Source organism: Salmo trutta, chromosome 27 (assembly GCF_901001165.1).
Source record: "Salmo trutta chromosome 27, fSalTru1.1, whole genome shotgun sequence".
Classification (NCBI taxonomy): domain Eukaryota; kingdom Metazoa; phylum Chordata; class Actinopteri; order Salmoniformes; family Salmonidae; genus Salmo; species Salmo trutta.
In genome coordinates, this window is record NC_042983.1 from 10,717,075 (window position 1) to 10,742,389 (window position 25,315).

The window sequence follows — 25,315 nt, forward strand, 5'->3', positions numbered from 1 at the left end:
ATGGCCGATTTCATTAGGGCCGATTTCAAGTTTTCATAACAATCGGAAATCGATATATACTGTTCCGTATTTCACTGAAAGGAAAAACGTTTTTGTTTTCGAGATAGTTTCCAGATTCAACCATATTAATGACCTAAGGCTTGTATTTGTGTGTTTATTATATTATAATTAAGTCTATGATTTGATAGAGCAGTCTGACTGAGCGGTGGTAGGCAGCAGCAGGCTCGTAAGCATTCATTCAAACAGCACTTTCGTGCGTTTTGCCAGCAGCTCTTCGCTGTGCTTCAAGCATTGCGCTTTTTATGACTTCAAGCCTATCAACTCCCAAGATTAGGCTGGTGTAACCGATGTGAAATGACTAGCTAGTTAGCGGGGTGCGCGCTAATAACGTTTCAAACGTCACTCGCTCTGAGACTTGGAGTAGTTGTTCCCCTTGCTCTGCATGGGTAACGCTGCTTCGAGGGTGGCTGTTGTCGATGTGTTCCTGGTTTGAGCCCAGGTAGGAGCGAGGAGAGGGACGGAAGCTATACGGTTACACTGGCAAGACTAAAGTGCCTATAAGAACATCCAATAGTCAAAGGTATATGAAATGCAAATCGTATAGAGAGAAATAGTCCTATAATTCCTATAATAACTACAACCTAAAACTTCTTAACTGAGAATATTGAAGACTCATGTTAAAAGGAACCACCAGCTTTCATATGGCAAGGAACTTAAACGTTAGCTTTCTTACATGGCACATATTGCACTTTTACTTTCTTCTCCAACACTTTGTTTTTGCATTATTTAAACCAAATTGAACATGTTTCATTATTTGAGGCTAAATGTATTTTATTGATGTATTATATTAAGTTAAAATAAGTGTTCATTCAGTATTGTTGTAATTGTCATTATTACAAATAAATAAATTAAGAAATCGGCCGATTAATCGGTATCGGCTTTTTCGGTCATCCAATAATCGGTATCTACGTTGAAAAATCATAATCGGTCGACCTCTAGTCCGGCGCTTAGTGGTGAGTTTGGAGGGTACTATGGTGTTAAATGCTGAGCTGTAATCGATGAATCAACATTCTTCCATAGGTATTCCTCTTGTCCAGATGGGTTAGGGTGGTGTGCAGTGTGGTTGCGATTGTGTCGTCTGTGGACCTATTGGGGCGGTAAGCAAATTGGAGTGGGTCTAGGGTGTCGGGTAGGGTGGAGGTGATATGATCCTTGACTAGTCTCTCAAAGCACTTCATGATGACGGAGGTGAGTGCTACGGGGCAATAGTCGTTTAGCTCAGTTACCTTAGCTTTCTTGGGAACAGGAACAATGGTGGCTCTCTTGAAGCATATGGCAACAGCAGACCGGGATAGGGATTTATTGAATATGTCCGTAAACACACCTTTTACTGACATATTCACAAGGTCCTTATTCTGGGATTGATTTGCGCTTTTTGCACCAAAGTACATTAATCTCTAAGAGACAGAACGCATCTCATTCCTGAGCGTATGACGGCTGCGTGGTCCCATGGTGTCTATACTTGCGTACTATTGTTTGTACAGATGGTACCTTCAGGCGTTTGGAAATTGCTCCCAAGGATGAACCAGACTTGTGGAGGTCTACAATTACTTTTCTTAGGTCTTGGCTGATTTCATAAAATTTTCCCATGATGACAAGCAAAGAGGCACTGAGTTTGAAGGTAGGCCTTGAAATACACTGCTCAAAAAAATAAAGGGAACACTTAAACAACACAATGTAACTCCAAGTCAATCACACTTCTGTGAAATCAAACTGTCCACTTAGGAAGCAACATTGATTGACAATAAATTTCACATGCTGTTGTGCAAATGGAATAGACAACATGTGGAAATTATAGGCAATTAGCAAGACACCCCCAATAAAGGAGTGGTTCTGCAGGTGGGGACCACAGCCCACTTCTCAGTTCCTATGCTTCCTGGCTGATGTTTTGGTCACTTTTGAATGCTGGCGGTGCTTTCACTCTAGTGGTAGCATGAGACGGAGTCTACAACCCACACAAATGGCTCAGGTAGTGCAGCTCATCCAGGATGGCACATCAATGCGAGCTGTGGCAAGAAGGTTTGCTGTGTCTGTCAGCGTAGTGTCCAGAGCATGGAGGCGCTACCAGGAGACAGGCCAGTACATCAGGAGACGTGGAGGAGGCCGTAGGAGGGCAACAACCCAGCAGCAGGACCGCTACCTTCGCCTTTGTGCAAGGAGGAGCAGGAGAAGCACTGCCAGAGCCCTGCAAAATGACCTCCAGCAGGCCACAAATGTGCATGTGTCTGCTCAAACGGTCAGAAACAGACTCCATGAGGGTGGTATGAGGGCCCGACGTCCACAGGTGGGGGTTGTGCTTACAGCCCAACACCGTGCAGGACGTTTGGCATTTGCCAGAGAACACCAAGATTGGCAAATTCGCCACTGCCGCCCTGTGCTCTTCACAGGTGAAAGCAGGTTCACACTGAGCACGTGACAGAGTCTGGAGACGCCGTGGAGAACGTTCTGCTGCCTGCAACATCCTCCAGCATGACCGGTTTGGTGGTGGGTCAGTCATGGTGTGGGGGGGCATTTCTTTGGGGGGCCGCACAGCTCTCCATGTGCTCGCCAGAGGTAGCCTGACTGCCATTAGGTACCGAGATGCGATCCTCAGACCCCTTGTGAGACCATATGCTGGTGCGGTTGGCCCTGGGTTCCTCCTAATGCAAGACAATGCTAGACCTCATGTGGCTGGAGTGTGTCAGCAGTTCCTGCAAGAGGAAGGCATTGATGCTATGGACTGGCCCGCCCGTTCCCCAGACCTGAATCCAATTGAGCACATCTGGGACATCATGTCTCGCTCCATCCACCAACGCCACGTTGCACCACAGACTGTCCAGGGGTTGGCGGATGCTTTAGTCCAGGTCTGGGAGGAGATCCCTCAGGAGACCACCCGCCACCTCATCAGGAGCATGCCCAGGCGTTGTAGGGCGGTCATACAGGCACGTGGAGGCCACACACACTACTGAGCCTCATTTTGACTTGTTTTAAGGACATTACATCAAAGTTGGATCAGCCTGTAGTGTGGTTTTCCACTTTAATTTTGAGTGTGACTCCAAATCCAGACCTCCATGGGTTGACAAATTGGATTTCCATTGATTATTTTTGTGATTTTGTCAGCACATTCAACTATGTAAAGAAAAAAGTATTTAAGATTATTTATTTCATTCAGATTAAGGATGTGTTGTTTAAGTGTTCCCTTTATTTTTTTGAGCAGTATACATCCACAGGTACACCTCCAATTGAATTAAATGATGTCAATTAGTTTATCAGAAGCTTCAAAAGCCATGACATAATTTTCTGGAATTTTCTAAGCTTTTTAAAGGCACAGTGAACGTAGTGTATGTAAACTTCTGACCCACTGGAATTTACATTTACATTTTAGTCATTTAGCAGACGCTCTTATCCAGAGCGACTTAAAATAGTGAATGCATACATTTCCTAAAAACATTTTTTTTGTATTTATTTTATTTTTCCCCGCACTGGTCCCCCATGGGAATCAAACCCACAACCCTGGCGTTGCAAACACCATGCGCTACCATCTGAGCCACACGGGACTGTGGCTCAATCTGTCTGTAAACAATAGTTGGAAAAATTACTTGTGTCATGCACAAAGTAGATGTCCTATCTGACTTGCTATAACTATAGTTTGTTAACAAGAAATTTGTGGAGTGGTTGAAAAACGACTTTTAATGACTCCAACCTAAGTGCATGTAAACTTTTGACTACAACTATGTGTGTGTATATGTGATGTATAGACATGCACATAATGTGGATAGAATATATAGTATATCTGAAGAATAAGTGAATAGAATTGTATATGTACAGCAATAGATTAATAGATGGCCAAGACTAGAATACAGTATACTATTAGATTGCCTGTAGATTTTCATGTTGTCCGTCTGTAATTGACTTGGCCGGGATGCTCTTGAAAAAAAGATTTCAAATCTCAATTAGCCCTTCCTGGTTAAATAAAGGTTAAGAAGAAATGTGTAACACGGTATGTAAACGTTATTAAAGTGACCAGTGTTCCATGTCAATGTACAATAGCCAGCTAGTGACAGTGACTAAGTTCAGGGCTGGGTACTGGGTGGAGACCGGCTAGTGATGGCTATTTTAGTCTGATGGCCTTGAGATCCCAGTATTAATGCACCTGTACTGACCTCACTGTTGAGTCTTCTTCACCACAGTGTCTGTGTGGGTGGACCATTTCAGATTGTCAGTGATGTGTACGCAGAGGAACTTGAAGCTTTTCACCTTCTCCACTGTGGCCCCATCGACGTGGATGGGGGCGTGCTCTCTCTGCTATCTCCTGAAGTCAACAACACCAAGGAGCTGATCGTGAACCTTGAGGGAGAGGTTATTTCCCTGCCACCACTCTGCCAGGGTTCTCATCTCCTCCCTGTAGGCTGTCTCGTTGTTGGTATTGCACCAGTCCAGACAAACTCACCAGCTGTGAGTTTGACTTGCTAAGTCTGCAAGGTGTGGCCACAGACTGTACTACTAGCATCAGACTTAAAACATTTTACATTAGGTCAATAAATGTCACATACTTATCCTTTTTGATCTGCCTGCTCTGTCAATGGCTGCTACATTTGTGCTTTTCACCCTTCTGATCCTTTCTCTCTAGGCAAGTCTGCTTTACCCTACTTATGTCCTGACAAAATTGATTCCTGTCCATAGCAGCGGGAAGTAGAGGTGCTGCAGCGCCCACTGATAAATTGAAATAATTTTACCCAAATTATACAATTACTCCTGTCTGAACTCTGACTGAATTTGGGCAGCACTCACACCAAATAGCAAACAACTTGTGCTGCGGTAATAAGAATATAATCCATAGAAGGATTTTGGAACCTCTCACCTTGGAAATTTGACTGGTAAACTCATGGGTTCGTTCAAAATGGCTGCCAGTCCTGAATGTAATTTCTCTTTGCGTTGTCAGTGAATAGCAACATTTTAGCCCCTACAGGATTCGCTGATCACATTTTGTTTTTGCAAAATCAACAATTCCCTGCATATTATGCGAGTGCTTGCAAATTTGACAATCACTGCATTATTTCTGCATAAAACAGTAAAATCATTTCACAATATCTCATGATACTGACCCATCACTGCAGTACAGAAATAGGACTTGCAATTTCAACCAATCAGTGCTCATTTTCCGCATTATATGGTTCAATTAAACCACACGTCAACAAAATGTTTCCCTCGTCAGTGCATTTCCGCTACAAATTGCACAAAATTCTTGCATATTGCCATGCAAAATGTGAGGATTGGCGCAGTAAAATCCAAAATTTTGCCCACCAATATCACAAAAAATCCTGGTGGGACTAAAGTGCCTTTCACAAATTTCAAAATACCATCTTGGGAAATGTGTTTGCAAAGCAAATGCCTGCTGCTGAAAAGAGAAATCTAATCTCAGTCAATAGAAGCAACAATTTATTTATTTTTCGCAACTGATGAACAGCACTGTTTCAGTAGCTCAGGCCTGTCTTGGAGACGATCACCAGAGAAGCTTAGCATGAATATGCGTAGCCTATCTTCATCGATTTAGTCAGTGCTGCTGGAAAGTTGATTTAGTAGCTTATTATTTATATATACACACACACACACACACACACACACACACACACACACACACACACACACACACACACACAGTACCAGTCAAAAGTTTGGACACCTACTCATTCAAGGGTTTTACTATTTTCTAAAAGTAAAGACATCAAAATTATGAAATAGTCCATTGAATCATGTAGTAACCAAAAAATGTGTTAAACAAATCTAAATATATTTTAGATTCTTCAAAGTAGCCACCCTTTGCCTTGAAAGCTTTGCACACTCTTGCATTCTCTCAACCAGCTTCACTTGGAATGCTTTTCCAACAGTTTTGAAGGAGTTCCCACATATGCTGAGCGCTTATTGTCTGCATTTCCTTCACTCTGCGGTCCAAACTAAATGCATGCTCTTCAACCGATTGCTGCCTGCACCTGCCCGCCCCACCAGCAACAGTACTCTGGACGGTTCTGACTTAGAATATGTGGACAACTACAAATACCTAGGTGTCTGGTTAGACTGTAAACTCTCCTTCCAGACTCACATCAAAATCCAAAGTTACATCTAGAATTGGCTTCCTATTATGCAACAAAGCATCTTCCACTCTTGCCGCCAAACACCCTCATAAAACTGACCATCCTACCGATCCTTGACTTCGGCGATGTCATTTACAAAATAGCCCATCTATAATTTAGCCCAAACAGCTACCTCTACCCCTACTGTATCTATTTATTTATTTTGCTCCTTTGCACCCCATTATTTCTATTTCTACTTTGCACTTTCTTCCACTGCAAATCTACCATTCAAGTGTTTTACTTGCTATATTGTATTTACTTCGCCACCATGGCCTTTTTTGCCTTTACCTCCCTTATCTCACCTCATTTGCTCACTTTGTATATATACTTATTTTTCTACTATATTATTGACTGTATGTTTGTTTTATTCCATGTGTAACTCTGTTGTATGTGTCAAACTGCTTGCTTTATCTTGGCCACGTCGCAATTGTAAATGAGAACTTGTTCTCAACTTGCCTACCTGGTTAAATAAAGGTGAAATAAATAAAAACTCATCCCAAACCATCTCAATTGGGTTGAGGTCGGGTGATTTTGGAGGCCAGATCATCAGCACTCCATTACTCTCCTTCTTGGTCAAATAGCCCTTACACAGCCTGGAGGAGTGTTGGGTCGTTGTCCTGTTGATAAACAAATAATAGTCCCAATAAGCGCAAACCAGATGGGATGGCATATCGCTGCAGAATGCTGTGGTAGCCACGCTGGTTAAGTGTGCCTTGAATTCTAAAGAAATCACTGACAGTGTCACCAGCAAAGCACCATCACACTACCTCCTCCATGCTTCACAGTGGGAACCACGCATGCGGAGATCATCCGTTCACCAAATCTCCAATTTGGACTCATCAGACCAAAGGACAGATTTCTACCGGTCTAATGTCCATTGCTTGTGTTTCTTTGCCCAAGCAAGTATTTTCTTATTGGTGTCCTTTGGTAGTTGTTTCTTTGCAGCAATTCCTGATTTACGCCGTCTCCTCTGAACAGTTGATGTTGAGATGTGTCTGTTACTTTAACTCTGAAGCATTTATTTGGGCTATTTCTGAGGCTGGTAACTAATGAACTCATCCTCTCCAGAAGAGGTTTTCCTTTCCTGTGGTGTCCTCATGAGAGACAGTTTTATAGTGCTTGATGGTTTTTGCAATTTCACTTGAAGGAACTTCCAAAGGTCTTAATGTTCCGGATTGACTGACCTTCATGTCTCAAAGTCATGATGGACTGTCATTTCTCTTTGCTTATTTTAGCTGTTCTTGACATAATAGGGACTTGGTCTTTTACTAAATAGGGCTATCTTCTTTATACCACCCCTACCTTGTCACAACACAACTGATTGGCTTGAATGTATTAAGAAGGAAAGAAATTCCACAAATGTAACTTTTTAACAAGGAACACCTTGTCATTGAAATGCATTCCAGGTGACTACCTCATGAAGCTGGTTGAGATAATGCCAAGAGTGTGCAAAGCTGTAATCAAGGCAATGGGTGGCTACTTTGAAGAATATAAAATCTATTTTGATTTAACACTTTTTTTTTTTTTGGTAACTACATGATCAGAAATAGTGTAGACATTGTTAATGTTGTAAGTGACTATTGGAAACGGCTGATTTTCAATGGGAATATCTACGTAGGCGCATCAAGTCCTCAACTGGCAGCTTCATTAAATAGTACCTGCAAAACACCAGTCTCAACCTCCAACAGTGAAGCGGCGACTCCGGGATGCAGGCCTTCTAGGCAGAGTTGCAAAGAAAAAGCAATATCTCAGACTGGCCAATAAAAAGAAAAGATTGAGATGTGCAAAAGAACACACACTGGACGGAGGAACTCTGCCTAGAAGGCCAGCATTCCGGAGTCGCCTCTTCACGGTTGACATTGAGACTGGTGTTTTGAGGGTACAATTTAATGACGCTGCCAGTTGAGGACTTGTGAGGCGTCTGTTTCTCAAACTAAACACTAATGTACTTGTCCTCTTGCTCAGTTGTGTACTGGGGCCTCCCACTCCTCTTTCTATTCTGGTTAGAGCCAGTTTGCGCTGTTCTGTGAAGGGAGTAGTACACAGCGTTGTACGAGATCTTCAGTTTCTTGGCAATTTCTCACATGGAATAGCCTTCATTTCTCAGAACAACAATAGACTCACGAGTTTCAGAAGAAAGTTCTTTGTTTCTGGCCATTTTGATCATGCAATCGAACCCACAAATGCTCCAGATACTCAACTAGTCTAAAGCAGGCCAGTTTTATTGCCTCTTTAATCAGAACAACAGTTTTCAGCTGTGCTAACATAATTGCAAAAGGGTTTTCTAATGATCAATTAGCCTTTTTTAAAATAATAAACTTGGATTAACTAATACAACATGCCTTTAGAACACAGGAGTGATGGTTGCTGATAATGGGCCTCTGTACGCCTATGTAGATATGCCATTAAAAATCAGACGTTTCCAGCTACAATAGTCATTTACAACATTAACAATGTCTACAGTGCATTTCTGATCAATTTGATATTTTAATGGCCATAATCATGTGCTTTTCTTTAAAAAATAAGGACATTTCTAAGTGACCCTAATCTTTTGAACTGTAGTGTATATTAATGTGGACACCATTTCAAATGAGTGGATTCAGCTATTTCAGCCACACCTGTTGCTGACAGGTGTATAAAATCAAGTACTCAGCCACGCAATCTCCATATACAAACATTGACAGTAGAATGGCCTTACTGAAGAGCTCAGTGACGTTCAACGTGGCACCGTCATAGGATGCCACCTTTTAATCAAGTAAGTTTGTCAAATTTCTACCCTGCTAGAGCTGCCCCAGTTAATGGTAAGTGCTGTTATTGTGAAAACAACTAAATGTCTACGAGCAACAACGGCTCAGCCGTGAAGTGGTAGGCCACAGGAGCGAACAGAACGGGACCGACGAGTGCTGTAGCTTTTGAAAATGTCTCTCCTCATTTGCAACACTCATTACTGAGTTCCAAACTGCCTCTGGAAGCAATGTCAGCACAATAACTGTTCGTTGGGAGCTTCATGAAATGGCTTTTCATGGCCGAGCAGTCGCACACAAGCCTAAGATCACCATGCGCAATGCCAAGCGTCGTCTCGAGTGGCGTAAAGCTTGCCGCCATTGGCCTCCGGAGCAGGGGAAACGTGTTCTTTGGAGTGATGAATCACTCTTCAGTTGAACGGACGAATCTCGGTTTGGCGGACGCCAGGAGAACGCAACCTGCCCGACTGCGTTGTGCCAACTGTAAAGTTTGGTGTAGGAGGAATAATGGTCTGGGGCTATTTTTCATGGTTCTGGCTAGGCCCCTTAGTCCCAGTGAAGGGAAATCTTAACGCTACAGTTTACAATAACATTCTCAACAATAATGTGCTTTCCTGTTTCAGCATGACAATGCCCCCGTGCACAAAGCGACGTCCATACAGAAATTTTGTCGAGATTGGTGTGGAAGAACTTGACTGGCCTGCACAGAGCCCTGACCTCAACCTCATCGAACACCTTTGGGATGAATTGAAACGCCGAACACCAGGCCTAACATCAGTGCCCAACCTCTCTAATGCGCTTGTATTTGAATGGAAGCAAGTCCCTGCTGTAATGTTCCAACATCTAGTGGAAAGCCTTCCCAGAGAGTGGAGGCTGTTATAGCAGAAAGGGGGGGAACAAGTCAATATTAATGACCATGATTTTGGGATGAGATGTTCAACGAGCTGGTGTCCATGTTATGTATGTATTCTACAAGTGGTCTTTTATTGTTGTTTTTATTTATTATCTGTTTGACAGTGTCAGAGTAGATTTCTGTCATTTGTGTAGTATTAAAAAATATACTGAGAATGTCTGTCTCATGTCATGTAGGCCTTAATGACATAAAATTGAAGGCCTTCCATTAACTCAAACCATCTTCTCGTGGCTATGGGAGTGTCATAATGTCTCGACCATTCTTCCCTCGCCACTCTCCCCCTTTTCCCTCTACCCCTCACTTTTCTGGTGAGGCTCTGCTTTCTAAGTCCATCTCCAGTTTCAGATTGAATGTTGTACGGTCAGTCTGTTCCAGGTTGCTGCTGGAACGTTGTGTCCTGTCTGTATCAGATATTTATTAATCAGTCTTTTTGCTAGCCAGGACCTTCAGGCCAAGGTGACTTAAGGGGATGTGTCCCAAATGCCACCCTATTCCCTATGTCGTGCACTACTTTTGACTAGAGCCTTCTGGTCAAAAGTTGTGTAACTACATACATACATAGATACATAGATGCATACATACATAGATACATACATACATACATACATACATACATACATACATACATACATACATACAGTGCCATTTGGGACTCAGCCACTGTACCAGGGTCTTACCTTACTCAGTGGCGCCGGGCCATGTGATTGTGCAAGGCAGCAGTCTACCACTTTTATCAATGATATCAGCATGTATAGGCTATGTTGCAGTTTGGATGCTTTTACTGTAGATCAGCTAGGTCTAGCCATTGAGACAAATACAATAAAGCCATAATATTTGGTTTGTGGTTTGCTAGACCTTTTCACTCGTCTCGTGTTCCCCCTTCCTCCAGTCACGTGCTCCTTGCTGCCAGACACGTTTTGCAAGTCACTGAGGTTCCTGGTATTTAGAGTAGTGTGGTTGGGGCCATGTGTGAAATCAGCTGCTTGTACAGTACTTATGGCTGCTGCCTAGCAGAGGCATTCAGTTCCTGGAGTTGGAGCCAACCAGTAATGCAGGGGGTGGGGTTAGTTAGCCCTGGGGAAATGTGACTTCCAGTACAATAACATTTTATCGGAGGTTTGAGTTGAGGCCTACAGAGGTAGTCAGATTTGGCTTTGACAGTGAAATGGGTCTAGGACTATTGTAGACGACGTGCCTAACAAATAAGATAGATAATTATGATTTTCCATTGTGTAGTCTCTCTTGACTGCTTGTCTGTAATGTCACCCAGATTGTGGAAACAGTCACTGTTCAGATTCTGAACCATTACTATTATCATGACAAAGCGGGCATTACCACATGACTGTTGGCATTTCAGCCAGGGGAGATTGTAGTATGATAAGATGTAATGCCACTGTCCCTACTGGCTCCGGTCCATAGCTACACACACGCACGCATGCATGCATGCACACACACCAGGGTTTCCGTTAAGAAAATGTGGCGCCGAACAACGTGACCGGGAAGATTTTAATTTACCGGCCATTTGAGAAATTTACCAGACCCATATGCATTGGGTGTGTAACCCATAAGGGCATCAACCAGCTGTGCTCAGAATGACAGGAAATACATTTTAGATTATGGTAATTCATCTGAACAGAACATGCAACTCCTGTAATAAGGCAGCCAATAAGACATAATTTTCTAAACATTTGCCAACATTAGAGGGTGAATCTAAAGATGCAACCACTAGGATGGGTCGCTAATATGACTAGGATTGTGCTTTTGGCTTCTGGACAAGGAAAGAAAGTTAATATGAAAACCAATAGAACAGGAGAGAAATGGCATAGCAGCAGGTTCAATAGGCTAGGGAAGTACATTTGAAGTACATTAATTTTGGCTACCGTAATTTACGGACTATTAAGCGCACCTGAATATAAGCCGCACCCACTGAATTTAAAAAAAAATATTATTTTGAACATAAATAAGCTGCACATGTCTATAAGCCGCAGGTGCCTACCGGTACATTGAAACAAATTAACTTTACACTGGCTTTAACGAAACACGGCTTGTAACAAAAATAAATAGGCTTTAACGAAACATGGCTTGTAACAAAAAATAAAAAATTAGCAGTAAGCTTTAGTTGTCTTTTTGCACTGAGTCAATTCTTCACGCTGCTGTTTCCAACGTCTTATCATCGACTCATTAAGACCAAGCTCCCGTGCAGCAGCTCTATTTCCTTTTCCAACAGCCAGATCAATCGCCTTCAACTTGAAAGCTGCATCATATGCATTTCTCCGTGTCTTTGCCATGATGAGGGTGACAAAATGACTACCGTAATCAGAATGATGGGAAGTTTGAGAGCGCTCGATTTAATCTAAACAGTAAACAAAAAAGTTTGACCTTAACCCGTTCGGCAATTTCATTGGTCTAATGAAAGCTTCATGCCGCCCAAAAACTGAGCACGTCACAGAATGTTTTTTTTGGTGAAAAAAAAATTTGAACGCGGGAAAAATCCATATATTAGCCGCGTCATTGTTTAAGCCGCAATGTTCAAAGCGTGGGGAAAAAAGTTGCGGCTTATAGTCCGGAATTTACGGTATATAATTACTCCTGTTAATACAGAATGAAATAATTCACCAGAAAGCATGACTTAGTCAGAAGAATCGAGGATCATTAGCTTCTTAAAAAAAAGGATTGTGGATTGCTTCAAATCACAAGCTCGTAGGCCTATGCCTATTTGGGCAGTGGGAGTGGCAATGGGCCTAGCGTTTTTGAGCTGCGGCTGTCAGTGAAAAGCATAATGCGTCTTGGGTATAATTTTAAAAATGTTGACAAGAAGGGGAGAGGTGTGGAGATGCTATTGGCTGGCTGAGTAGTGATGACTCCGATTGAATTTTCATTTTCTAGTACTGTTTTTGTTTGTCAGCTTGATGTATTTTTACTTAGTTGACATTAGAGGTGATGGGCCTTCTGCTTCATTTGTCTATAGGCTATGAGTTCCATGCGCTCATTTCTTAAGCCACCAATAAATCAGTGTATCAATGTGTCCATATGGGAGAAGCTGGTGCTCTCGCATTAGTTGAATTTAACTTTTTTAGATTGTTATAATTTTAATTCAGATTTTTGTTTAACCGCGTAACAATGATTTTGAGAAACTAAAATTGTATTATTGAAATGAAACTGTTCCGCGAATGGGAGGCACGCTTCAATTACCAGTTGAGAAATAAAATATTTTTAATCATGCACTAAGATTTTTAAACGCACTATTGCATTTAGAATTTTTGGGCAGTGAATGGGCTTAGCAACCAGCTAAGGAGCTGCAGGAGATATGACGCTCAAGATCGGCGCTCTGCGCATGTGATAGTTGTGTTGGATAAAGATACATGAAGACTAACAAATACACGCGTGGTAATTTAATTCTAAATTATGCCAATTAACCTATAGACCGATAACCAGTTCTCTGCTGCCAATGACTGGAACAAATTGCAAAAATCACTGAAGTTGGAGACTTATATCCCCCTCACTAACTTAAAGCATCGGCTGTCAGAGCAGCTTACAGATTGCTGCAGCTGTACACAGCCCATCTGTAAATAGCCCATCCAACTAACTACCTACCTCATCTCCATATTTGTTTTTGTTTTTTTTCTGCTGTTTTGCACACCAGTATTTCTACTTGCACATCCTCATCTGCACATCTGTCACTCCAGTGTTAATTGCTATATTGTAATTACTCTGCCACTATGGCTTATTTATTGCCTTACCTCCTTACTCCATTTGCACACACTGTATACAGATTTTCTATTGTGTTATTGACTGTACGTTTGTTTATCCCATGTGTAACTCTGTGGTGTTTTTGTCTTACTGCTTTGCTTTATCTTGGCCAGGTCGCAGTTGTAAATGAGAACTTGTTCTCAACTGGCCCACCTGGTTAAATAAAGGTGAAATAAATAAAAGCATGATGGTCAAATGTATTTCCTGCAATGGGATTTTTTTCCTCCTGGTTATTTTGGACAGAAACAGTTTTATCAGCTAACGGAAACCCTGACACACACTCATACTAACTGAACACAACATTATATAGGCTAACTTCAGTGGTAAAGCGACAGAATAGAGAGACAAGCTTATAACCACGTAAGCAAATATCTAGGCCTAAACAAAGATGTTTGTTCCTTTGCATAGCTACTGATGTCACTGCATGGCAACCCTCATGAGCATTGGATACTCATGTCAGAATAGAAGTCAGACGTAGTTCGTAATCAATAGGGAATATTGGTTCATATTTATCCTAGTTTGCTGTCCAGGGAGTGCACTGGTAAATCAAGCTGCCTCGTGCTACAGAGTCGGGAGATCTGCTCCTACCCTATGAGCCTTTCTGGCTCGAACAAGGCTTACTCATCCATCTTCCTCTCTCGCTCGCTCCCTAAATACTTGTAGCACTTCTGTTTGCTAGCTTACTCTAGCTTACTCTTTTTCTCAAGGTGGATAAATACCTGTACCACCTCTGGTTGCTAGCTTACTCTAGCTTACTCTTTTTCTCAAGGTGGATAAATACCTGTACCACCTGCGGTTATCGGACGAGAACCTGATGGACGTGTCGGTGAGATTCCGACGGGAGATGGACAAGGGTCTGGGCCGTGACTCCAACCCCACAGCCGCTGTCAAGATGCTGCCCACGTTTGTGCGTTCCACCCCTGATGGGACAGGTGAGAAAATCGGGGAAGGGGGTTTGACTGACAGTTGAGTAATTTTTAAAAATTTAGATTGAGTTGTAAATTAAGATGCCAAACCCACCACTTGTGTGCGTTGCCTAAGAGCTCTATTTTCATGTCATCTGACCAAAGCACTGCCTGGAGTTTGAAAAACTGCATTGGCACTTGGATTGGAACTGACGCTATGGTCAGATGACGTGAAATGGAGCTCTTCGGTCACGCACACCAATGGTAGGTTTGGTGTTGAAAAACAGAAGCATATGCAAAAAAGTCGCTCGTACCTACGGTAAAATATGGGAGTGGATCTTTGATGTTATGGGTCAAGGGCATCATGAACTTTACCAAATACCAGGAACCTGTTTGCCTCTTCAAGGAGGCTGACACAAGGCAGCAAGTTGATCTTCCAGCAAGACAACCCCAAGCACAAAGAAATGGTTAATTGACCACAAAATCAACCTTTTGCAATGGGCTTCTCAGTATTCAGACTTGAAAACCTGTGGTTTGAATTGAAGAGGACTCCATAAGTGCAGACAAAGGATATCAAGGATCTGGAAAGATTCTGTATGGCATCCCTCCCAACGTGTTCTCCAATCTCATAAAATATTTTAGAAAAAGGCTGTGTTGTTATCCTCGCAAGGGAAGGTGCTAGAGTTTTGAAAACGGGGTTAACAATAATTTTGACCCCTCCGAGGTTTGTTGTATTACTTGTTAAACAATCTCTTTCTCTGAGCAATTGCATTAGTATAATATAATTTCCCTATATTTTTTTGGCACGTACAATATAGCTCATTATTATTATTTATTTTAGTCTTTCTTTTTTTGCTCATATTTATCAAGGGTGCCAATAATTATGGACCCCACAAACACTCAATACCAATTTGAGTGTATGTGAACTTCTGACCCACTGGGAATGTGATGAAAGAAATAAAAGCTGAAATAAATCATTCTCTCTACTATTATTCTGACATTTCACCTTCTTAAAATAAAGTGTTGATCCTAACTGACCTAAGACAGGGAATTTTTACTAGGATTAAGGTGTATGTAAACTTCCGACTTCAACTGTACATACACCTTAGCCAAATACATTTAAACTCAGTTTTTCACAATTCCTGACATTTAAGCCTAGTACAAATTCCCTGTCTTAGGTCAGTTAGTATCACCACTTTATTTTAAGAATGTCAAATGTCAGAGTAATAGTAGAGTGATTTATTTCAGTTTTTATTTCTTTCATTTAATTCCCAGTGGGTCAGAAGTTTACACACACTCAATTAGTATTTGGTAGCATTGCCTTTAAATTGTTTAACTTGGGTCAAACGTTTCGGGTAGCCTTCCACAAGCTTCCCACAACAAGTTGGGTGAATTTTGGCCCATTCCTCCGGACAGAGCTGGTGTAACTGAGTCAGGTTTATAGGCCTCCTTGCTCGCACATGCTTTTTCAGTTCTACCCACAAATATTCTATGGGATTGAGGTCAGGGCTTTGTGATGGCCATTCCAAAACCTTGACTTTGTTGTCCTTAAGCCATTTTCCCACAACGTTGGAAGTATGCTTGGTCATTGTCCATTTGGAAGACCCATTTGCGACCAAGGTTTAACTTCCTGACTGATGTCTTGAGATGTTGCTTCAATATATCCACATAATTTTCCTGCCTCATGATGCCATCTATTTTGAAGTGCACCAGTCCCTCCTGCAGCAAAGCACCCCCACATGATGCTGCCACCCCCATGCTTCAGGTTAGGATGGTGTTCTTCGGCTTGCAAGCGTCCCCCTTTTTCCTCCAAACACAACGATGGTCATTATGGCCAAACAGTTCTATTTGTTTCATCAGACCAGAGAACATTTCTCCAAAAAGTACGATCTTTGTCCCCATGTGCAGTTGCAAACCGTAGTCTGGCTTTTTTTATGGCGGTTTTGGAGCAGTGGCTTCTTCCTCGCTGAGGGGCCTTTCAGGTTATGTCGATATAGGACTCGTTTTACTGTGGATATAGATACTTTTGTACCTGTTTCCTCCAGCATCTTCACAAGGTCCTTTGCTGCTGTTCTGGGATTGATTTGCACTTTTCGCACCAAAGTACATTCATCTCTAGGAGACAGAACGCGTCTCCTTCCTGAGCGGTATGACGGCTGCGTGGTCCCATGGTGTTTATACTTGCGTACTATTGTTTGTACAGATGAACGTGGTACCTTCAGGCATTTGGAAATTGCTCTCAAGGATGAACCAGACTGGTGGAGGTTTACAATAATATTTCTGAAGTCTTGGCTGATTTTCTTTTGATTTTCCCATGATGTCAAGCAGAGGCACTGAGTTTGAAGGTAGGCCTTGAAATACATCCACAGGTACACCTCCAATTGACTCAAATTATGTAAATTAGCCTATCAGAAGCTTCTAAAGCCATGACATCATTTTCTGGAATTTTCCAAGCTGTTTAAAGGCACAGTCAACTTGGTGTATGTAAACTTCTGACCCGCTGGAATTGTGATACAGTGAAATAATCTGTCTGTAAACAATTTTTGGAAAAATTACTTGTCATGCAGAAAGTAGATGTCCTAACCGACTTGCCAAAACTATAGTTTGTTAACGAGAAATTTGTGGAGTAGTTGAAAAACTAGTTTTAATGACTCTAACCTAAGTGTATGTAAATTTCTGACTTCAACTGTATGATTTTTTTTATTTCACCTTTATTTAACCAGGTAGGCTAGTTGAGAACAAGTTCTCATTTGCAACTGTGACCTGGCCAAGATAAAGCAAAGCAATTCGACACATACAACAACACAGATATACAGTGTCTTCGGAAAGTATTCAGACCCCCTTGACTTTTTCCACATTTTATGTTACAGCCTTATTCCAAAAAATTCTTCATCCGTCTCCACACCATACCCCATAATGACTAAGAAAATACAGGTTTTTACATTTTATTTGCTAATTTCTTAAAATAAATGAAATCAGTACTTTGTTGAAGCACCTTTGACAGCAATTACAGCATCGAGTCTTCTTGGGTATGACACTACAAGCTTGGCACACCTGTGTTTTTGGGAGATTCTCCAAAAGTATAGTATTGTCCTCTCAAGCTCTCCGGTTGGATGGGGAGTGTTGCTGCACAGTTATTTTCAAGTCTCTCCAGAGATGTTCGATCGGGTTCAAGTCTGGGCTCAGGCGTCGTCTTGGCTGTGTGCTTAGGGTCGGTGTCCTGTTGGAAGGTGAACTTTCACCCCAGTCTGAGGTACTGAGTGCTCTGGAGCAGGGTTTCATCAAGGATCTCTCTGTTCATTTTTCCCTCGATCCTGACTATTCTCCCAGTACCTGACAGTCCCTGCCTCTGAAAAACATCCCCACAGCATCATGCCAACACCACCATGCTTCACCGTAGGGATGGTGCCATGTTTCCTCCAGATGTGAAGCTTGCCATTTAGGCCCAAGCATTCAATCTTGGTTTCATCAGACCAGAGAATCTTGTTTCTCATGGTCTGTGAGTCTTTGGGTGCCTCTCGGCAAATTCCAAGCAGGATGTCGTACTCAGGACTGGCTTCCGTCAGGCCAGTCTACCATAAAGGCGTGATTGATGGAGTGCTGCAGAAATGGTTGTCCTTCTGGAAGGTTCTCCCATCTCCACAGAGGAGCTCTGTCAGTGACCATCGGGTTCTTGGTCACCTCCCTGACCGAGGCCCTTCTCCCCGGATTGCTCAGTTTGGCTGGGCGGCCAGCTCTAGGAAGAGTCTTGGTGGTTCCAATCGCTTCCATTTAAGAATGATGGAGGCCACTGTGTTCTTGGGGACCTTCAATGCTGCAGAAATGTTTTTATACTCTTTCCCAAATCTGTGCCTCAACACAATCCTGTCTCGGAGCTGTACGGACAATTCCTTTGACTTCATGGCTTGGTTTTTGGTCTGACATGCACTGTCAACTGCGGGACATTATATAGACACGTGTGTGCCTTTCCAAATCATGTCCAATCAATTGAATTTACCACATTTGGACTCTAATCAAGTTGTACAATCTCAAGGATGATCTGTGGTAACAGGATGCACCTGAGCTCAATTTCGAGTTTCATGGCATAGGGTCTGAATACTTATGTAAATATGTTATTTCTGTTTTCTTTTTTAATCCATTTGCTTAAACGTCTCATCTGTTTTCACTTTGTCGTTATGTGGTATTGTGTATCAATTGTTGAGGATCTTTAAAAAAATGTTTTTGTCATTGCAGGCTCATCATTTTAGATAAAAGCTGTAAAGTGGGAAAAGTCAATTGGTCTGAATACTCTCCGAAGGCACTTATATATATATATATATATATAAGTGCCTTCGGAGAGTATTCAGACCAATTGACTTATAGAGAATATATATATAGAGAATATATATATAGAGAATATATATATATATATCTCGCTCTATCTTTATAGCTAGCTAGCTCTGGCCCAATCCGAAGTGTTTTTATTTAGCCTGTATTTAACTAGGAAGTCCCATTGGTGTCAAAAGACCTCTTTCTCCAGAGAGACCTGGCCTTCAAGCCTTGGACTTGTAATGCACTGTAATTGGATTATTCAACGAAATGGCACAACCCATACTCTGAGTTGCTATTCACAATTACTGTACCATGGGGGAAACACAGGGGAGTTCTCATAGACTGGTTAGCTGACGTCATGAAAACAATGCACACACTTCAGTGGGGCAGAAGGCAGTGTGTTACTGGGATTCTGGATGGCCAGATGGCGGCAACTTATTGTTGCTAGCCATTTGGGAAATTGTAGGTGGCTCGTTTCAGCTAGATTTATCTTTTTCTTGATGCCATGTCTTTTGACTGATGTCACGTCTATGCTAACATGGTTAAAATTCACTAGCTAGCTAACCAATAACTGTAACGATTTGAGAGAAGTGCTCATTGTGCAAATGTATTTTTTTTTCAATAAATATTAGATACGAAATATAGTTTACATGTGTCAACAATCTAAGTCAACCCCGTCTGTTGTGCACACGCCGGATTTGTTGTTAAACAACCAACCCGTCTACAGACCGGCAGCAAAAAAAATGCATTTACATGTTGCTTATGAGTGTATTTCACACACATTTTGGATTATAATTGGATTGAAAGTCTCATGAATATCCTGCTTAAAATGTTAATCGTTGCAAATCAACTGCATTATACCAATACAAATAAACACTTCATCTAGTAAAATGGCACTTTGGCTAACTTTGCTACCAGCTTATATCATTGAGCGTTAGCATTTCTGCAAACAACTGCTGCATCCAAAATAGGAATTTTGCAACTAGCACGGCCAAATATAATTTTTGCGACTGTTCAAGCAATAATCAAAACAACATAAGCCTATGAGAACCCCGGGAAGGTTTTTTTTTTTTTTGAAGTAATGACTTGGTAAATCTAGGATAGGTTGAATGGGTGAGGATTGTGAACGCAAGTTTTATTTTTTTCACAGTGGCCGTTGTACTTGTTTAGGACATGATTAGCGGCATGGAGTGTGCTTAAACATTTCAACTATGGACAGTTCTGTAATTTGCTGAGATGAATAGGATGTCAGAGTTTTCTGATTGATTAACCCCTTTTTAGATGTTTTAGGATGCCCGATTAGCTGACTCCACAAGAACATCTAGTCTTCTTGGGGTCCGACTCATAACTAAAAAGACATTACAGACCAAAATATTTCACAAAAATATAATTTACATTCAATGACCAATTTTAGCTAATGAGAGTATGCTGGTGAAGAATGGCACATATAACATCTGAGCTCTGTTACAATATCCATCCACACTAGTGTACCACTAATAAGGAAACTGTGAATTGGGCATGCACTCTACCGGTAGGGCTATGCTGCATGAACATTGTAATGTGAAGCCTTGAGTCCCAGCTGCGTTTTCCCAGAGTTAGACCGGTGTTAGGGATTTGTGACCGGGGCAGGTGGCATATCAAAGACACTTTCAGAGACTGGGGAAGGTGATTTATCATTAGTGACTGAAGAGGTGACCAGGCCAAACCTATTTGCCCAGCCTGTTGACTCGGGTCATTATTGGCACGTTAAACCCCAACATAGCAGATAAGTGTCTATCCAACTGAACCACTTATCTCTCTCTCTCTCAACTCTCTCTCTCTGCCCCACTGTCTTTGTTCTCAAGTCATGGTTTTATTTTCTATCTAAAGAAATGTTCCTTAAGTTGAGACTGACCTTTTGATCAAGTATTCCTCAGTTTGAAAATGACATTCAAATTAAAAGGGCATTGAAATGTTAGGCTAGTCACTTAACGAATGTGACAGGATTCGAAACATATATATTTTATACTTGTTTGAGTTGAATAAAACCTCTGAGTGTGATAATTAACATTTTGTTTGTCTGGTTGTTATGCATTAAAGCGGAATGTCAGTCCATTGGAAGATTCACCACTTTATCTCATGAAACAGTTAAAGTTGATACACTTGATAAAACAAAATTTTTGCATTGTAATTTCAGAATGTATAATATAGCTGCAGTACATTTGAGTAATTTAGCAGACGCTCTTATCCTAAGCGACGTACAGTTAGTGCGTTCATATTAAGATAGCTACGCGTCATAGTAAGTACATTTTTCCTCAAAGTAGTTATCAGCAAAGTCAGAGCTAGTAAGGGGGGGAAAAACATCAAGTGCGAGTGTTTCACGAAAGGCATTTGATTAATTTTCTAGAAATATTTTGGGGAGGCAAGGGGAATGATGGTGGAATGAGTGTTTCACAGTAATACTTAACCGCCAGTGTTGTGATTGGCTACGATATTTGCCTATTGATTTCTCCCGCCGGCTTCTGTTGTCAAAATGGGAAGCTGTTCTGTTTTGACTGTGTTGTCTAGTGGAAACCCAGGGTAAGCTGTCAATGTAGAAATCGCTTTGTCACTTCCTGGTTGCTAAAACTCTACACTGTTCGCTCAATGTCAGTTTGTTGAAGAATACAAGCACTGAATAGTGTAGGGAGTCATTGTACCATCTAAACTGTTTTTAAAGCTGGTGGACCAAAACTGAAAGTAAAAGGCTCAAAATGCAAGTCTCCACTGTTATGGGGAAGTGGGATGAGGAAGAGATTTTGTTAAGATTGCAGCGTTGTGCTGTTACAATTCATCTAGCTCCCACAGGGGAGAAATTCTGAGAAATCTATAGCACATTTAAAGGCCATAAGTATGTTATTGGCAATAGGTGAAAAGACCAAACACTTTTCATAGAGGAATGTGGTGGTAAGGATTCTATTGCTTCATGGTCAGTCCTCTCAGTGGCTGTAATGAAATTCATTTTAGGCTCACCCATGATTCCTTCCCCGCTCCAATTAGTCTAGAGGAGCCAGACCTTGGGTAACGCCACAAGATCTGGGTAGGATGTTAACTCTTCCCGGACTTTTAGAAATGAGGGGGATCACATCAGACAATTCTCCCAACAAATCATGAGTTTGGGTAGGTGGGGCTTAAAATGCGGGTGGGAATTGTGCTCATGGAAAAGATTCCCCTTGTAAAAATGCGGACGCAGATGGCTAGCTAGGCTTAGCAGGGAAGAAAGACTGGCAGTCTGCTCTGGATGAGGCGAGGAAAATCTTGTTATAATTATGGCACATAAATCATCATACCATTTCAAAATGTTTACAAACCTATACTAAAAGGGTCATATTAGATGACCGCAACGTTTGACAGGTTGCAATCTGGTAGCTAGCAACTTATGCTAGCTACCTAATGAGCGTTGTTAAGCCCATATTCATCCAGCAAGCTTATAATAGCTTTAGCTTGCTTACTAGCCATTGGTAATGTATGTTGTTGTTATAAATTAGCCAGTTAGCTAGCTCTACTACAGGCTAAACGTTTCCCTTCACTGAAGTTATTCATGTTTCTGCTTGAATGCCCTGTTTATATAAACCAATCACCCATGCATTCTACTGTAGCATTTTAGCAGATACCCATAGACTTCCAGTTAGCATTGGCTCAAGAAACTACTTCTAACTCCCATCTTCCCAGACAGACATAAAAATTGTATCCAAAATCCCGAAGTATCCCTGTAATTGGACACAAATTGAAAGGACGTAACCAAAACCAGCAGACGCATGACCCTTCATGAATTGAGTGACACCCCTGATCAAATTCAACATTTAGTAATGTAAAGAGAACCGAGCGCTTGTACAAAAATCCATACATTTTTGGGTGAAATTGAGTGAAGGTGTTTCTGTTTTCATCCTTTGTCGCCTGGTGCAGTGGAACAATTATTCAGCCTCAGTAGCATAACTCTGGATAGCTGGCGTTCTGTAAACAGTGAAAGGACATTTTCAGACTGGATCTGACATTTTGAAACATATCTTGTTAAAAACTTCCTTTGCACAATATAACACCCCCACAACCGGCATCTTCATATTCAGCATCACACTCTGGTTTGGTTTAAGGAATACCTGGGATAGGATAAAGTAATCCTTCTACCCCCCCCCCCCCCCCCCCAAAGATTTAGATGCACTATTGTAAAGTGGTTGTTCCACTGGATATCTTAAGGTGAATGCACCAATTTGTAAGTCGCTCTGGATAAGAGCGTCTGCTAAATGACTTAAATGTAAATGTTAAATGTTCCTAACCTTCACAAACCAGGCCGGAAAGTAGTGCACCTCAGCCCAGTAAGCGTGCACATTTTCTGACTTATGAAATTGAGTTAGGAATATGTACTGTAGAGATTGTTTGCACATTGGCAAGATGTCACCTGGATGTAAGAATAACCTTTTGATCCCTAGTCAACGTATGCCATTGGAGATCTGTAGCATCTCACCCTTGTTGACTTTGTAGAACCATTCAGTTGAGTGCATTTGTGGCACAACTTGGGTGTGAGTGGGGGCCGGCTGACTTGGGTCTGTCATCCACATTACCATGGATGTAGATGAGTTGTCACAGCGGTGTAGTATTACTGATATTGATTACTGCATTGTTGGGAAAGAGTTGGCAAGAAAGGCATTTCACTGTACTTGTGCACATGACAATAACTTACCTTCTTGAACGCTGCCTTCATCGTCTCTGCATCCTACAGCAGTAGAGATGGAGAGAGAAAGAGAGGGGAAGAAATTACAATTTGCATGCTGTGCTGGGTGCCATGGTGATGGTAGGCATCGCCATTGCTCCTCCAGGGGCTTCTGCTGCCACTGTATAGTGAGTGGTCTTTTTTCATTCTCCTCTGTCCCCTGGTGCAGTGGAACAATTATTGTTCAGCCTCAGTAGCATGATTCTGGATAACTGGTGTTCTGTAAAACATAAAAGGACATGTAGATGGGACAGTTTTCAGACTGGATCTGTCATTTTGAAATAAATCTTTCTGATTTAAACACTGCATTTGCATACTATAACACCCCCACAACCTCCATCCTCATACTCCAGTGTTTTCCATTAGCGCTGGCTGCCGGCTAATCAGCAGTTTACTTTTTCCACTTCATATTAGCTAGGCTACAGTGCATTCGGAAAGTATTCATTACTCTTGAGTTGTTCCACATTTTGTTACGTTACAGCTTTATGTTAAAATTGATGAGAAAAAAACAATTATTTAATCAATCGACACACTACGCCGTAATGACAAACAAAAACAGATTTTGAGACATTTAAAAAAATATTTAAAAAAATTAAAAAATTGGTCACATACACATGGTTAGCAGAGGTTATTGCGAGTGTAGCGAAATGCTTGCGTTTCTAAACTCAGCAAAAAAAGAAATGTCCTCACTGTTAACTGCGTTTATTTTCAGCAAACTTAACGTGTAAATATTTGTATGAACATAAGATTAAACACCAGACATAAACTCAATAAGTTCCACAGACATGTGACTAACAGAAATGGAATAATCCCTGAACAAAGGGGGGGGGTCGAAAAAATCTAAAGTCAGTATCTGGTGTGGCCACCAGCTGCATTAAGTACTGCAGTGCATCTCCTCCTCATGGACTGCACCAGATTTGCCAGTTCTTGGCGTGAGATTTTAACCCACTCTTCCACCAAGGCACCTACAAGTTCCTGGACATTTCTGGGGGGAATGGCCCTAGCCCTCACCCTCCGATCCAACAGGTCCGAGGAGTGCTCAATGGAATTGAGATCCGGGCTCTTCGCTGGCCATGGCAGAACACTGACATTCCTGTCTTGCAGGAAATCACGCACAGAACGAGTAGTATGGCTGGTGGCATTGTCACGCTGGATGGTCATGTCAGGATGAGCCTTCAGGAAGGGTGCCACATGAGGGAGGAGGATGTCTTCCCTGTAACGCACAGCGTTGAGATTGCCTGCAATGACAACAAGCTCAGTCCGATGATGCTGTGACACACCGCCGCAGACCATGACGGACCCTCCACCTCCAAATCGATCCCGCTCCAGAGTACAGGCCTCGGTGTAACGCTCATTCCTTTGACAATAAACGCGAACCCGACCATCACCCCTGGTGAGACAAAACCGTGACTCCTCAGTGAAGAGCACTTTTTGCCAGTCCTGTCTGGTCCAGCGACGGTGGGTTTGTGCTAGAGGTCGACCGATTAATCGGAATGGGTGATTTAATTAGGGCCGATTCCATGTTTTCATAACAATCGGTAATCTGTATTTTTGGCCGCCAATTAAATTTTTTTTTTTAACTAGGAAAGTCAGTTAAGAACACATTCTTATTTTCAATGACGGCCTAGGAACGGTGGGTTAACTGCCTTGTTCAGGGGCAGAACGACAGATTTTTACCTTGTCAGCTCGGGGATTCAATCTTGCAACCTTATGGTTAACTAGTCCAACGCTCTAACCACCTGCTTTACATTGCACTCCACGAGGAGCCTGCCTGTTACGCGAATGCAGTAAGAAGC

The 25,315-nt window shown here is 41.9% G+C and overlaps 1 protein-coding gene across 1 annotated transcript in view; it reads left to right on the forward strand.

The window, feature by feature from the left end:
* The window catches only part of hk2 (hexokinase 2), a 68,816-nt gene that overhangs the window by 4,336 nt on the left and 39,165 nt on the right, over window positions 1–25,315 (forward strand). Inside the window, exon 2 of the mRNA XM_029716624.1 lies at window positions 14,347–14,509. Within this exon, the coding sequence (XP_029572484.1) occupies window positions 14,347–14,509 (163 nt within the window). The remainder of the gene's footprint in view (window positions 1–14,346; window positions 14,510–25,315) is intronic.